This window comes from Hermetia illucens, chromosome 5, assembly GCF_905115235.1.
Source record: "Hermetia illucens chromosome 5, iHerIll2.2.curated.20191125, whole genome shotgun sequence".
Classification (NCBI taxonomy): Eukaryota; Metazoa; Arthropoda; class Insecta; order Diptera; family Stratiomyidae; genus Hermetia; species Hermetia illucens.
The window spans coordinates 76981150-76994934 of record NC_051853.1 but is presented as its reverse complement, the minus strand read 5'-3'; the positions used below and the strand labels follow the sequence as shown (position 1 = coordinate 76994934).

Sequence of the window (13785 nt, the reverse complement as noted above, 5' to 3'; positions counted from 1 at the left end):
GAGATCCTGGAGATGAAGCATCAACAAATGATCTTTACAATCACCTGAAGAACGTTATCATAAATACGGCCACAAACATACTTGGCCCCAGCCGCAAAAAGAGTCGGAACAGCTGGTTTGACGATGAATGTAAGCTAGCAACGGAACGGAAGAATGCCGCATACCAAGTAATGTTGCTTTCGCAAAGGACGCGGGCACGCACGGATCACGAACTCCGTCGAGTGGAGAAGCGACTTCACAGACGGGAAAAGTATAGGGGGCAACCACACCAGGCGCGGAAGTTTTACCAACAAGTCAGCAGGTTGAAGCCTTACACACCTCGATGTTCATCCTGCCGACACAAAGAGGGAAATCTGATTTCCGACCGAATGGGCATATTGGAGCGATGGGTTGAGTACTTTGATGAACTACTGAACCCCCAGAACATCGGCGAGTTGGAGGTTCCGCCAACTGAAGACGACGGACAAATACTCCCCCCACCAAGTATAGAAGAAACAGTCCATGAAATTCATCGGCTTATAAACCGTAAGTCGCCAGGAGCCGATGGAATTGCAGCCGAATTGGTTAAATATGGAGGCGACCAACTTGTGCTCAAGGTGTGGGACAGCGAATCAATGCCTGACGACTGGCAAAGAGGTATTATCTGTTTCATATATAAAAAGGGAGATATTATAGAGGTATCACTTTGCTGAGTACCACCAATAAGATATTCTCCTCTATCTTGCTAGCCCGGATAGCCCCATACGCTCAGAACGTCATTGGCCCATACCAAAAAGGCTTCACTCCGGGGAAATCAGCAACAGATCAGATGTTCTCTCTGCGGCAAGCGATGGAAAAACTGTTGGAATATAGACACCAGTTGCACCATCTTTTCATCGACTTTAAAGTCGCCTATGGTAGCATAGACAGGGTAAAATTGTACACAGCCATGAAAGAATTCGGTATCCCGACGAAAGTGGTAAGACTGACTAGGCTGACCCTGACCAATGTGCGAGGCCAAATAAAAGCAATAGGGTCACTCTCAAGACTATTCAACATCAACAACAGTCTACGACAAGGGGATGCCCTATCATGCGTCCTCTTTAACCTGGTCCTCGAGAAAGTGATCCGTGATGCTGAGGTAAATGCAAGAGGTGCGATCCTCTTTAAGTCCACCCAACTACTGGCCTATGCTGACGATATCGACATCATGGGAAGAACCACCCGAGACGTACAAACTACTTTCATCCAGATCGAGCAGGCGGTGCGAGATCTTGGGCTGCACACCAATGAAGGCAAGACAAAATATATGGTGGCAACGTCAGCACCGAAAACCAACCAACCAACAACATCTAACCGCACTGGTCAAACGGGAAAAATAAAGATAGGAGAATACCACTTTGAGACCATTGACAATTTCTCCTATCTAGGGTCGAAAATCACAACCGATAACAGCTACGATGATGAAATCCGTGCACGGTTGTTTTCAGCCAACAGAGCCTATTTCAGCTTACAAAAACTGTTTCGCTCGAAACGTCTCACCATAGGGTCAAAGCTCTTACTGTACAAGACAATGATCTTGCCAGTCCTCATGTACTCCTCGGAGACTTGGGTTCTTAGCAAGAAAACTTTTGGCCGCGTTCGTGAGAAGAATCCTCCGAAGAATTTTTGGCCTCCTACATGAGGATGGACGATTCCGTAGCCTACGTAACAACGAAATCTATGAGCGATACCATGACCGTCAAGTTGTGGATAATATCCGGCTCAATAGGTTACGGTGGGCAGGTTAGTTAATCCGTATGGATGAGGATGATTCAGCCCGGAAAGTCTATAAGGGCAATATCTATGGTAGAAAAAGAAGACAAGGCAGACCCTGCCTAAGATCGGTGGCGTAAGTCAGGACGTCAGACAGTTTTTAGGGGTATCGAATTGGTAGACCTCGGCGTAAAACTGGGATGTCTGGAGTCCCTTATTAAGGCAGGCCTAGACCGGATACCGGTTGTTGCGCCCTTGATGATGATGATGACTGACCCGCCAGATCCAATTCGAACTTATATTACTGAAGCAACTCAGGCATCTCAAAACTTTTTACAGCATATTCGGAAATACAATGTATGCATTCAAATGGCATCGTTTGAAGTGACGAATATTGCAAAATATGGTAATTTCGCACACACATTCGAGTTGCAATAATATGAAGCTCCATATATATTGGATCAGGGCCTTAAAGTGTGTTAGAGCACTTTATTCAAGCCTGTAACAGTACTCTACAGTACACAATAGGAGGCAATGTGGTCAGCATTGCGCTCGCCCGAGATTATTACCCTGATTTGACTCAGGTACTCATTCGCAGTTGAGTCAATTGATTACCGACATCCATTCACGATAACAAATCCCTCTGCCACCAGTGAGATTTGAACCGCAACCTTCCGGTAGCCCAGCGCTCTAACCACAGAGCCATTCGGCCACTGATTGATTTGGAGATCGCAATTAGAGTCTCGCCGAAATTCGGTGGGTTTATACTGAGTGCATGAGAGGCCTATCTAATACCTTTGCCCCAACTAAGAGGTACGCGCCCGAGATTAACAGCGCAACTCAACACTAGAGCACACAAGGAACTCTGCTCTCTGCTCTCTGCTGCTAAAAAACATACCTCCCTTAAGATCTGAAGCAGGACAAGCAGGGTTTGAGAATATAATCCGTCAATTTTCGCTCTGTGTTCGCAATATTTGCGTAATGTCGCGCGATATCCCTTTTAGTATTTGAGGTTCCCACAATCAGATGGTCATTCTTCTCGTTATGGTTCTAACCGAATAATGAATTCAATGGTACCTGCTGTTCTTCTTCTCTGTACCGATACGATAACAGCAGGTCTTTCATTTGGGTTTTTCAAACCAAATAGAACAATCATGATTGAGGGTGAACTAAATTAAAACTGCGACAACGATCATTTAAAAAAAATTATTTAATGTCCCTTTTACCATTCACCTGTACCTCAATTATGCACGACCGAAGCCATGTCAAAGTTTCCCCTTATCGACCCAAATAAAATCCAGAATGAATGTATGCAATACACCTGAAAATGATTAAAGAAAAGTCAACGTTTTACTTTTCATATAGATATATTTCAAATCATAAAAATAATTTGCAATTTTTTATTTAGAAACTAAATTTCTCTCCACTTGGTTCTCTCCATTTTCTTCGAAATAACTATTCTTCCGCTCTTCGTTTTCCATTCAAATGTGATTTTCATCATTCATATTACGTTACAAGTCATCTATAGGTTGTTGAATATTTGTATGTACTCTTTTGCTCAGCCATAGGTCACAGACCGTATGGCGACGCTGATATTTTATGTTCGTAATTGAATTTAATTTTATGCTTTCACAGTGCTTTCAACTTTGTTACATCTAAAGTTATTTCTTCTTTTTTGTTTAAAAATTTCAACAAAACCTTTGAGTCGTTATCGAAATCAAGAAATAGAAAATGAGAAACAGAATTGCTAAAAGGACGAGAATGCTGTTACGAATTAGTAGTTCAACGTCTCAGAATTGATAGTTTCTGGTTTGTTTGCATCAAGTGTTTCGTATATCCTAAAAGTTGCATAATACTCTACAGTTCCAAGATCGGTTGCTTTTGTTCCTATCATTTGGAGGTTTCCTTTGATTCCATCGTAGCTTTCTTTGACATTCTCTCATGTTTCATTAGTGCTTACTCACTTAACAATAATTTATATCTTGTATTTGTTTTTAATTATGTATAGTTATATTATTTAATTGTATTACTTTAGCCTATAAAAATTGTATTTATTTCCTCTCTGCATCGCTATAAACCGTTCGAAAGTTTTGATTCCATTTGTGAATGTAATTTTCAAAGGAAACTGCTCTCTTGTTTCTAACTTTCATCGCAGGAAAATCGACGACGACCTCAAACAATTTTATAATGATATTAAAAATGTACAATTGGAAACTCGAAAAAGCTTGCGTTTCCCTTATAATTGCCTACGTTCTAAGTTCTTTAATTTTAATGTCGCATCTTAAAAAGTAAACGAAAATTACTAAGGAGAACTGTTGAAATAAAAACGAATTCAGTTACTGTCGCATGTCGGATCTTCTTTATTTTCCTCTATCAACTATTCAGTTATATTTATTCCAATAGGTTGCCGCCTTTCAAAAAGTATCATATTCCAAAAGGGGCGCATTGAAAATTGTAATAAGTTTCTCTATATCGATTTCTTCCTCGAGTTTTATAAATTATAATTAGATTACTATTATTATAATGTAATATAATGTATGTTTGAAATTATGCAAAAATGGGTCTTCTAAAATGAGCAAAAACTATAAAAAGTCCTAGAAATACACAGGGAAAACTAATGATTTGGTGCAACGGAACCGACACCGCGTCCTGCAAAGATGGCTGTACGAATTTAAAAGGTAAGAGATCAAATTTAAATTAGGGCTGCAGCCACTGAAGGGATACATACAATGCAGAATGCGCTCCCGATTTCGATTGCTTGACTTCATTGATTTCTGCGGTTTTCCCATCGATCAAAAAAAGAAACACAAACGTTACGAAGGAGTCGTGTGTGCAAGAGTTCGACGCATGATCGAAATTGGTTTACCGATTATGTTTCTGTGTAATGCGTTCATCTGTAAGTGGCAAACAATGTATGCCCGTAGCATGGCTCATTTGAAGCTAAAACGGTCAAACTGCTTCTATCTTTCATACTGACACAGGAAATTTTTTTTTACCAAATTATCATTAAAAAATTTCATCTTTTTGTTCGTAACAATTTTATAATCGTTTTTTGTCGTACTTTGCTTTAATCTTTTCTGTTTTTATTTCGCTACGAGACAGAATCATTGAAACATATACAGAGCTTTCTTGTAATTCGTGTTTTATATCTTTTCTATAATATAATTGTATTTTTCATTCCTTTTTTCTTGTTTGTTTTCATTTATACATAACTTCCATTATTTTTTGTTTTGTTTTTTTTTTCTCTTGTTATTTATATTCATTTATTTTGTATTCTTCGTTATATTTCTTATATAAGTTGAGGAGAAGAAGGAGTTGAAGTGGGGAGGAGAGGCATTGTATTTTCTCTTGTTCAAATGATTTCAATAAATTTTAATTTTAAAAAATTAGAATTAAGAATTTCATTTCAATTCGGTACCACTTTGTTGTTTCTCTTTCTCCCTATCCCGTTCGCGGTCACGATTCTCAGCTGTTCCTTGTGTTATAGCTGCACTCGCTGTGCCTGGTTGCGTTTTCTGTTTAAGCATTGTCCAATCGTATGTGTAATCATACTGATGATTAAGGGTACGGAACAAAATTCTGAAAAGAAGGAAAAAACAAATTAATATCGTATTCGTGCTAAATACTCTAATTATAATGAAAACCAATGACAAAGAGAAGTCGGGAGTCAATGAGAAACAGAACAGAATTGTGGTGAAGTTGAGTCAAATCGTTCCAAATAGCAATGACAGATCACCCGAATAGTGCAGTCATTCAGTCAGGACCGATTGCTTGGGAAGACCTTTAAAATGAGGTACAGCAGAAGTCAGTTCGATAAATAATAACGAAGCTATGATCAAAATAATGTGATTACCTGAATTTTTGATATAAAAATCAAGAACAAAACGTGGTTTTCCCAGATAAATTGAAAATCTACTGTATTTAAGCCCTCGCAATAAATTTTAAAAATTTGGTGGATATAGAGTCGTAGTTTCAGAAAAAAGCCTGATTTACCCAGAAAAAAAAAAATTTCAAAAAAAGTGTGTGAAGTGACCTTTGAATCCCTTCTCAAAACATTTCAAGGTACATTCTTACTAGAGAGAGTTCTGAAATATTGAGTGAGATATCTGAAGAAATACGCTATTTGATGTTTTTTTACGAATAGGAGAATAAGGAACACAAGCGAATTGGAATGGAATTTTCCATTATGAACTGCTAAAGCGTGACGAAATGATCAATTCAGTCCTCTACTGTGCACAACTCGACCGTTTAAACGAAGCAACCAAGACGAAGACCAAAACTTGGCAACAGAAACGAGTTATCTTCCGTCATGACAATGACAGGCAACACATGAGTCGGAACAAACTGACGACGCTTTGTTGGGAAGTTTTAATGAATCCTCCGTATAATCTGAATATTGCACCGTCTGACTTCCGTTAGTTTCGGTTTCTGAAAAACTCTCTTAATGGTAAAACAAGTTGGGAAACCGGAAGCTTGACGCTTCAAGTATAAAAGGTTTTGTGTTTCCCTATGTGAGGAGCATAACGCAGTTCTCCATTGGCTGGAATGGAGAGCTGCGTAATGAAATTGCTTCACGTATTAACGCAACCTGGATGAAGTGGCATTCCACAATTGGTGTTCTTTGTGATCGACGTATTAGCGCACGTCTCAAATCTAAAATTTACTGAAATGTCGTCCGTCTGCCGCTCTCTATAGTTCTCGAATGTTGTCCGACTATAAAAGACAATGAAAGGCGTCTTGTGGTAATGCAGACGAAGTTGTTACATTACACTGGTGGCGTGACAGGTTAGGATCACGTCCGAAATGAGGATATCCGCGATCGATATAGGGTTGCATCGATCGTGGGAAAACTGCGAGTGATGCGTTTTCGATGGTGTGATCACGTAATTCACGCTAACGAGAATTCACTCACCAATATTGGCCTGAACATCGAATTCAATGGTAAGCAACCAAAAAGCTGGCCGAAACAACGGTGGCTTGATACGATGGATAGGGATTTAAAGGCCTCGCGATTACATCCTGATCAGGCATTTGATAAAATAAAATGGCGAAACCGATCACGACGAGCCGACCCCGTTAGCGAACGGGACAAAGGCTGAAGCATCTTATTTGTATCGCCTAGGATGTTGTTAATTCGCGCGAAATTGCATGTTTGAACTGCTATAACTTTGACACTAATAGTCAGATTTCCATAAAATGTGGCATGTGTATGCACGAAACAGTCCTAATTTAATACTCCTAGAATGAACTTAAGCGGGGTTGTTCAATCAATTTCTAAAAGTTGGTAATATACTATTAGTAAGTTTATTTGGGCAGATATTGGAATGGGACATATTTTGAGGCCTAGATTTCATCTAATGGCATCATCCTGATTTTTTTCGGATTTTTGTTTTGGGTAGTTTCCGAAAATGAGTCCTGTCTCACTTTAAGTGCGCAAATTTTGAGTCCGTACTCGCGCACTCTGTAATTCACGCCAAAACTAATGCCATTTTCAGAAAGTTCTAATCGAAACCTTTCATTTGATGAATTTTTCTTTTTAAAAGCCCCCTTTCCATGTATGGGGAGGCCCCCTTTAAACTCCACCTAAATTTAAGTCACTGGCTGTATGCATGAGATTTCATAGTTCCCAACTATCCACCAAATTTCGTTCGGATCGGTTTAGCCGCTTTGGAGAAAAGTCCGTGTGATAGACAGACAGACAGTGAATCGATTTTGATTTACACAAAACCTTAAAATGACCAACCGAAGAGCCGCTGAAAACCACTTGGCTAAGCTTTTCGCCGATAAAACACAGAAGATCTACACACCAATGGAATTATCAAGCTACCCGAAAAATGGCAAAAGATCATAGATAATTATGGTCAATATGTACTCGATTAAAATGAATTTTCAATAAGGATAACTGTTTCTAAAATATTTCTAAAAATCCATTGGAGGCTTTTTATACGATCTTATACAACAGGCTGTTTTCTATCGCTTTTCCGAAAAATGCAGATTCCAAAATATATTGTATGCATTGTTGTCAAATTTCTCCTGGGGTGAAAAATTTGCTGGGACTCAGACGGTGACCTAAAAACATTCCCACAAAATTGCATTGTACCACAAGAATCTGTTCTAGTATTGACGCTACACCTACCCAACACCGTGACAACAGTTTGGACATTAGGACAGGAATAGTAGCAAAACGCCTAGAGATACCGAGATTTACGGAAATGAGGCCATATGGGAAATCAATTGCTGTTTGAGTAGTTAATAATAATAATAATCGTTGGCGCAACAATCCATATTGAATCAGGGCCTTGAAGTGTGTTAGAGCACTTCATTCAAGACCGTAACGGTACACTAGGAGGCAATGTAGTCAGATCATTACCCTGATTTGACTCAGGTACTCATTCACAGCTGAGTCGACTGGTATACAACGTCAAATCACGATACAAATCCCACTGCCACCAGTGAGATTTGAATCGCGACCTTCTGTACGACAGCCTTGCGCTCTAACCACTCAGCTATCCGGACACTGAGTAGTTGCTGAACATAAAACACAAGTTTGTAATTCTGATCAGTAAGGGGAAAATTAAAGTTGGAAAACAAATAATTTACTGACGACCACCACTTAAACACTTGGAAGTAACAATAAACAGAAACACAACTAAGCGTACAGCGCTTCATTGCTACAATGATCTTGAGGATATAACCGAATGATGGTACGCCAAAATAAAATCGACGTTTTCTTATTTCAAAGGTAGTTAGTTCAGGAAAGCTAGGAATGCTGGCGTGTCAACTAAGTGCACTCCGGACATGAAATAATTAACGGATAACATCAGCAGGGATGCTCCCCATAGGCATCCTTGCGAACGAAGGCCAGTACTTCTATGATAAAATATATATGAACAAACGCAAAGTCTAGTGCTTTTCGACGACTGCTAGTACAGTAGCAAAAGAGATACCACCAATCACAAACTCTCCTAGGTCATACCGCATCATTTCGGACATTCGAAGATGAATGCCACGGGGTATTAAACTACGAGGTGACACAATTCCTGAGTAATATGGAAGTTGGAAATGCCCGAGATGCCTTAACATGACTGAGAATGTAGAACATGTTGTACTACATTGGCCCAGGTTTACTAGACACCGAATAAAATAGGAGATTCATTCAGGAGACAATGGAAGCTTCGAACCAAGTTGGAAATATGTTACTGTTAAGGATTGATCTAGTCTCACGACGCAATGTTTCAGAGAATTCCTTGGAAACGGTGGAGGAAGAAGGAGGTAGTTTTAGTAAGTAGGAGTTTACCATAACCACATGACACGATCCAGCGGTAAATTTTGAGCCCACCTTCCAACGATGAGAAAACGCAAGTCGATGAACAGACAGACGGACTGATAGTAACGCGATTTCAATAAGTTTTTGTTTCACACAAAACCTTAAAATCCATTCCCCTTATCACCATTCCGTGTGTTCAATTTTTTGTCTTCTCTAAGGCCCCGGCAAATTAGTCAGTCCTACGTAGCTTATGTTAAAGTTTCTTCTTTCAGCTTGATTGAACCATTTTCTCTTGAATGATAATGTGATACCTAAACTATGATTTGTTTTAAAACAAAGGGGACAGAACATAAAATAAGCCGTCCTATCACATAAAAAAAACTTACAGGACTTTGTGAAAAATTGTAGTGTCAGAGTTTCATTCTCGATCGTGCAGTGAACTCTGGAAGATCCGACGTGGCTCGGATTTTCTTTTTGAAGAAAGGCTGATGATAAGTCAAAGACCCAATTCCAAGCGTAGTTGGTTTTAAAACCTTATGCTTACGATATTTGAGTATGAGGTAGCATTTGTTTTCTCTGACCCCGTACTTGAGCCACATATTAGAGAAGATGCTACCTATAAAGATAGGTTTGTCAATTGGGGATCTAGCCTTTTACTGTACGCTACCATCAGTCGGTCTTCTGAAAGAATTCTCCTTTAGTCTGCGTTGTTGTATGGAAATCCATATTCCACTTCTTTGTAAACCATTTATTTAGGACATCCCAGGTGTCCGTAGGAACAGCCTTGACGGTTGACGATGTGACTTCTCGACTAAGCGTCGTTTGGGCTACTTTTTGAACGCGTGACTATGGACTAAGCACCTAGTAATTTTACACTATCAAGAAGAAAATCTAGTAACCGTCAATGAACTGCCTGGCTTGAAGTCTTTAATGTTACAATAGCATATCCACTTATACAATAGGACAACCTGGCATTATCCTTAGAACTATTATCCTGATTCGATTAGTTCTTACGCTGCTCTTAGGAACGGCGGGATATAATTTGCAAGTGCAAAAATCACATAAAGTGGCGTAGATTTGATTGGACTCATTTACCTCCTAAGTTGCGTAGCAGCTAATATCTTGAGCATCTAAAGCACTCTTTCTCAAAGTGAATGGCGTCAAGGGGACCAGCAAAAATTGTTTTAATTTGAATAAAAAATACTTTTAATATAAATAAATAAATAAAATTTTAATAAATAAATAAAGTTATATTTTAACAACTCTCACAGGTAAAAAGTTTCGTTTAGAATGCAAGTTAAATTTTAGACCAGAGTAATGTAGCACACTAGAAATTAATTAAAGTCGAATCACTATCTGTCTGTCTGTCTGTCGCACGCACTTTTCTCTAAAACAGCTAAACCGATCCGAACGAAAGTGAGATTACATAGTTCTATGTACTATATGTACAACAAGTACATATGAGAACTATGTAATCCCACTCAACAGTGAATGACATAAATTTGTGGGAAGTTTAAAGTGGGGCTCCCCTCTACATGTAATAGGCGATGAAAAATCTTTTTTCATAAAATGTATGCGGGGTATCAAACGAAAGGTCTCCATTAGTGTACTTTTCGCATCTTGTTTTAGTTTTGACGTGAATTGTAGAGTGCGCAAATAAGGAGTCAAAATGGACAGATAAGCAAGACCCATTTTCGAAACTATTCAACCGAAAAATCTGAAAAATTTAGGATGGTGTTCTTATATGAAATATGGGCCTCAAAATATGTCCCATGCCGATGCTTTTGTGATGCTTATGGAATTAGCTATAATCGATAGAATACTTTGTAGAACAAATTATTTGTGTGAACACCTACTGACGCAGTTGAATTTTAAATTATTATGCAAGTGCAACTGTCACGCACTGCAAGTTCTTCGCATAGGGAAACACAAAATCTTTTATACCTGCGGTGCCCAACTTCCGGTTGCCCCGACTTGTTAAAGATTATTTTGTTTGCCCAGGTCACACCAGCTAGTGCCTTTATACTAACGGGAGCGTTGAATCTAATCGTTCACCCAGTAAATGTAATCGGTGGTAGCTACTCAATCACTGAGTGCCCAGCCAGAATGAGATGCAAAAGAGCGACGAAGACATCGCTCAAAAATTACATCGCCATTAAGGCATATGTGTATATATATTCAAGTGTTCGCTCCTCTATGGAATGCATACATACGTTTCTTCCTTGATATAGCTAATTTTTCTCCCATTTTATTTTCAGTGGATCAGCGTTCTAATTTCAGTACCATCACACAATACTGCGCAAGGGGTAAACTTACAGTGTCAAAACAAGCGTAAAAAAGAACACAAAAATCTATGACGACCGGAATTCGAACTCGGCGCAACGACATTAGGGGATAGCTCAACCACCCATAGCCCCGTCAAATTTGTGTGAAGCAATTCGCTTATAATTTGTCAAATGTTTTTATAAAACCCTAATAGAAATGAGATTCCATGAGAAGGTTAACCTGGAATTTTATGTGGTGCTACTCTTTCGCTCCTTGACACTGAAAAATGATCCAAGGAAACCGATAGGAATGCGCTCGAAATAATGCCCTACGTCACAAAGTCTATTGTAGGCGACTTATGTGGAGTTGGATGTTCTAGCTTGCCCTTCAATTGCATCAAACGTTTGAGTCCCCGTTTTAGCAAGAGATTGAATCAGTCTGGTAGTTACAAATTAAACCATTGAAGTTTTCGGGGTTTTAACGTAGACTACATGTTTGGTAGTCGACCATAATGGATTGTATTGCGGTTCTGCTAGTAAATCTTTTTTAGCTTGATTCGAAATTTGAGTCAATTACTTTTCGGCACTTTTTATTGGGTTTGTTCGATTTTGGAAGGTACCTTAACATCCAAACACGTTCACTATATCATTTAATTAATCTATTATAATTAGTGAAATTGTTTTCGGGGCAACCAACCAATAAATTTCATTTACACAACATGTCAGCCATGAAAAATCGCAGGAACTAATCAACATGAAACATCCACGATTCAATGACATGGCATCCAGCTGTTTATTATTCGCTCAGTTTTTTCATCTTCTCTTTCAAGCAAGAATAAATGGCCTTTGAAGAAGTTCTATCAACACATCCAAGAAAATGAGTTTTTTAAAATGTTGAAAATGTTGCAATAGTTTCTATTTTCCTTCACGGTTGAATATCAAATTTAACACGAAAAATTGCAAGACATGTGTTAAAAATAGTTTTAATGTAGCCATAAAATAACTAACTCATACGAAAAATATACGCATGAATCCGATGCGAAGAAAGTTTTGCTTCTATTGATAGATTAAAAGCAAATGAAGGCTATTCTCTGCTAAACTTGGGAACGCCGAGACTTGATGAATTGTTCATCTTTTGCTTTGTATATTTTTGAAAGTGAGTTTAATTCCTGATAAGCAGATATTCTTCTCTTTCAGTAATACATATTTTCAAAACAGGAAAACGACCCTTATATTATCTGAATGCAAACACAACTGCGTAAGAATCGAGTTCGAAAACTCTAATACCTCAATTTGCACGAAAGCAAACATGGATTGAGTAAAATGTGATACGTATACGAAGCTACGTTTTCTCGAATTTTATCATTAAGCAAATTTTCCGTAGCACCGCCCACACCTCTTCGCATTTCCAGCGTTTTATTTATAGCAATTTTCATCTATTTTAAACCCCTTTTATCAAATCACAAACAGAGTTCATCGGCTATGATGTCAAAGCAACGTAAGTATGGCCTCTGTTTTGGTTTACTGAGTTGATTTTGTAGAAAATTCAAATTTATAAGCGGTCACGTTAGCGCATTTTTCGAGAGAACTGTTAATAAATGTTCATATTTTTGCAATAGCAGCCAGATTTCAGATTTTAGCGTTATTTTCGGAGAAACGGAAGAAAACTTGTTTTCATTTTATGCAAATGAACAAGGGGATCGGCAGTAGTTTATATCTGGAAAATTTTGTTTGTTTAGTAAATTTGGTTCTTGGAAAGAAAACTATAGTTCTGGGCTTCTGTTTAGTATACTATATGTTAATTGGTCTCCCGTTGCGAACCAGAATCAGACCCGCTATTAGCACTGGAATAATATACGACTGTGTACGTGCCTCCTATTTCGGACAAGGTTGCAGATCCATTATCTTCGAAGTGAATTAAAAGGGCAACTTCAAATGGAATGACGTCATCAATTTAGCAGTAAACATAGCACAGGTGCTAATGTATTTTCAACGGGGCGCTGGCATTATATTTGTGATCCAACTTTCGCAACTCAAAACGTGAAGTGTCTATGTTCCATAGAAATATTTTCTGACTACAATGAATCATTGAAATTTTTTAGAGATCCGTCATTAACCTTTCATTTTATAGATTATCATAAGATGTCATCACATATCGTGATCGTTTGCTTTCTGCATTGACGATGAAACAATCACATAAATGAATTTCAAAAAATATCACTTCCCACCTTTTTATAAATTTGTTCCGAAATCTAACCTGACATTAGTAATAGTAGAAAAGACTATAACAGAGGGACGAGCACAAAGTCAAATATAAATATCCATGACAGCAATGTTTGCTTTATAAAAATTTGTGAAAACCCAAATATTTACCGCCCGCTGTCTCCTACCTTACGTCAAAAAAATAGTTCCATGTTAATTCACTTTCTCAGAATCTCAGTAACCAGTAGAAACAGGAAATATGCTTTACGACCAAACTTGTCCTTTGCTTCACACTAGGTCTCCCAACATATTATTTTC

At 38.4% G+C, this 13785-nt stretch overlaps 1 protein-coding gene across 2 annotated transcripts in view; it reads right to left on the bottom strand.

The window, feature by feature from the left end:
• Positions 1-3082: 3082 nt before the first annotated feature.
• Positions 3083-13785, bottom strand: part of LOC119658011 (casein kinase I-like) — a 64631-nt gene continuing 53928 nt past the window's right edge. For both annotated transcript variants that reach the window (XM_038065236.1, XM_038065237.1), the window contains exon 4: positions 3083-5313. In XM_038065236.1, the coding sequence (XP_037921164.1) occupies positions 5136-5313 (178 nt within the window). In that variant the 3' untranslated portion in view covers positions 3083-5135. The remainder of the gene's footprint in view (positions 5314-13785) is intronic.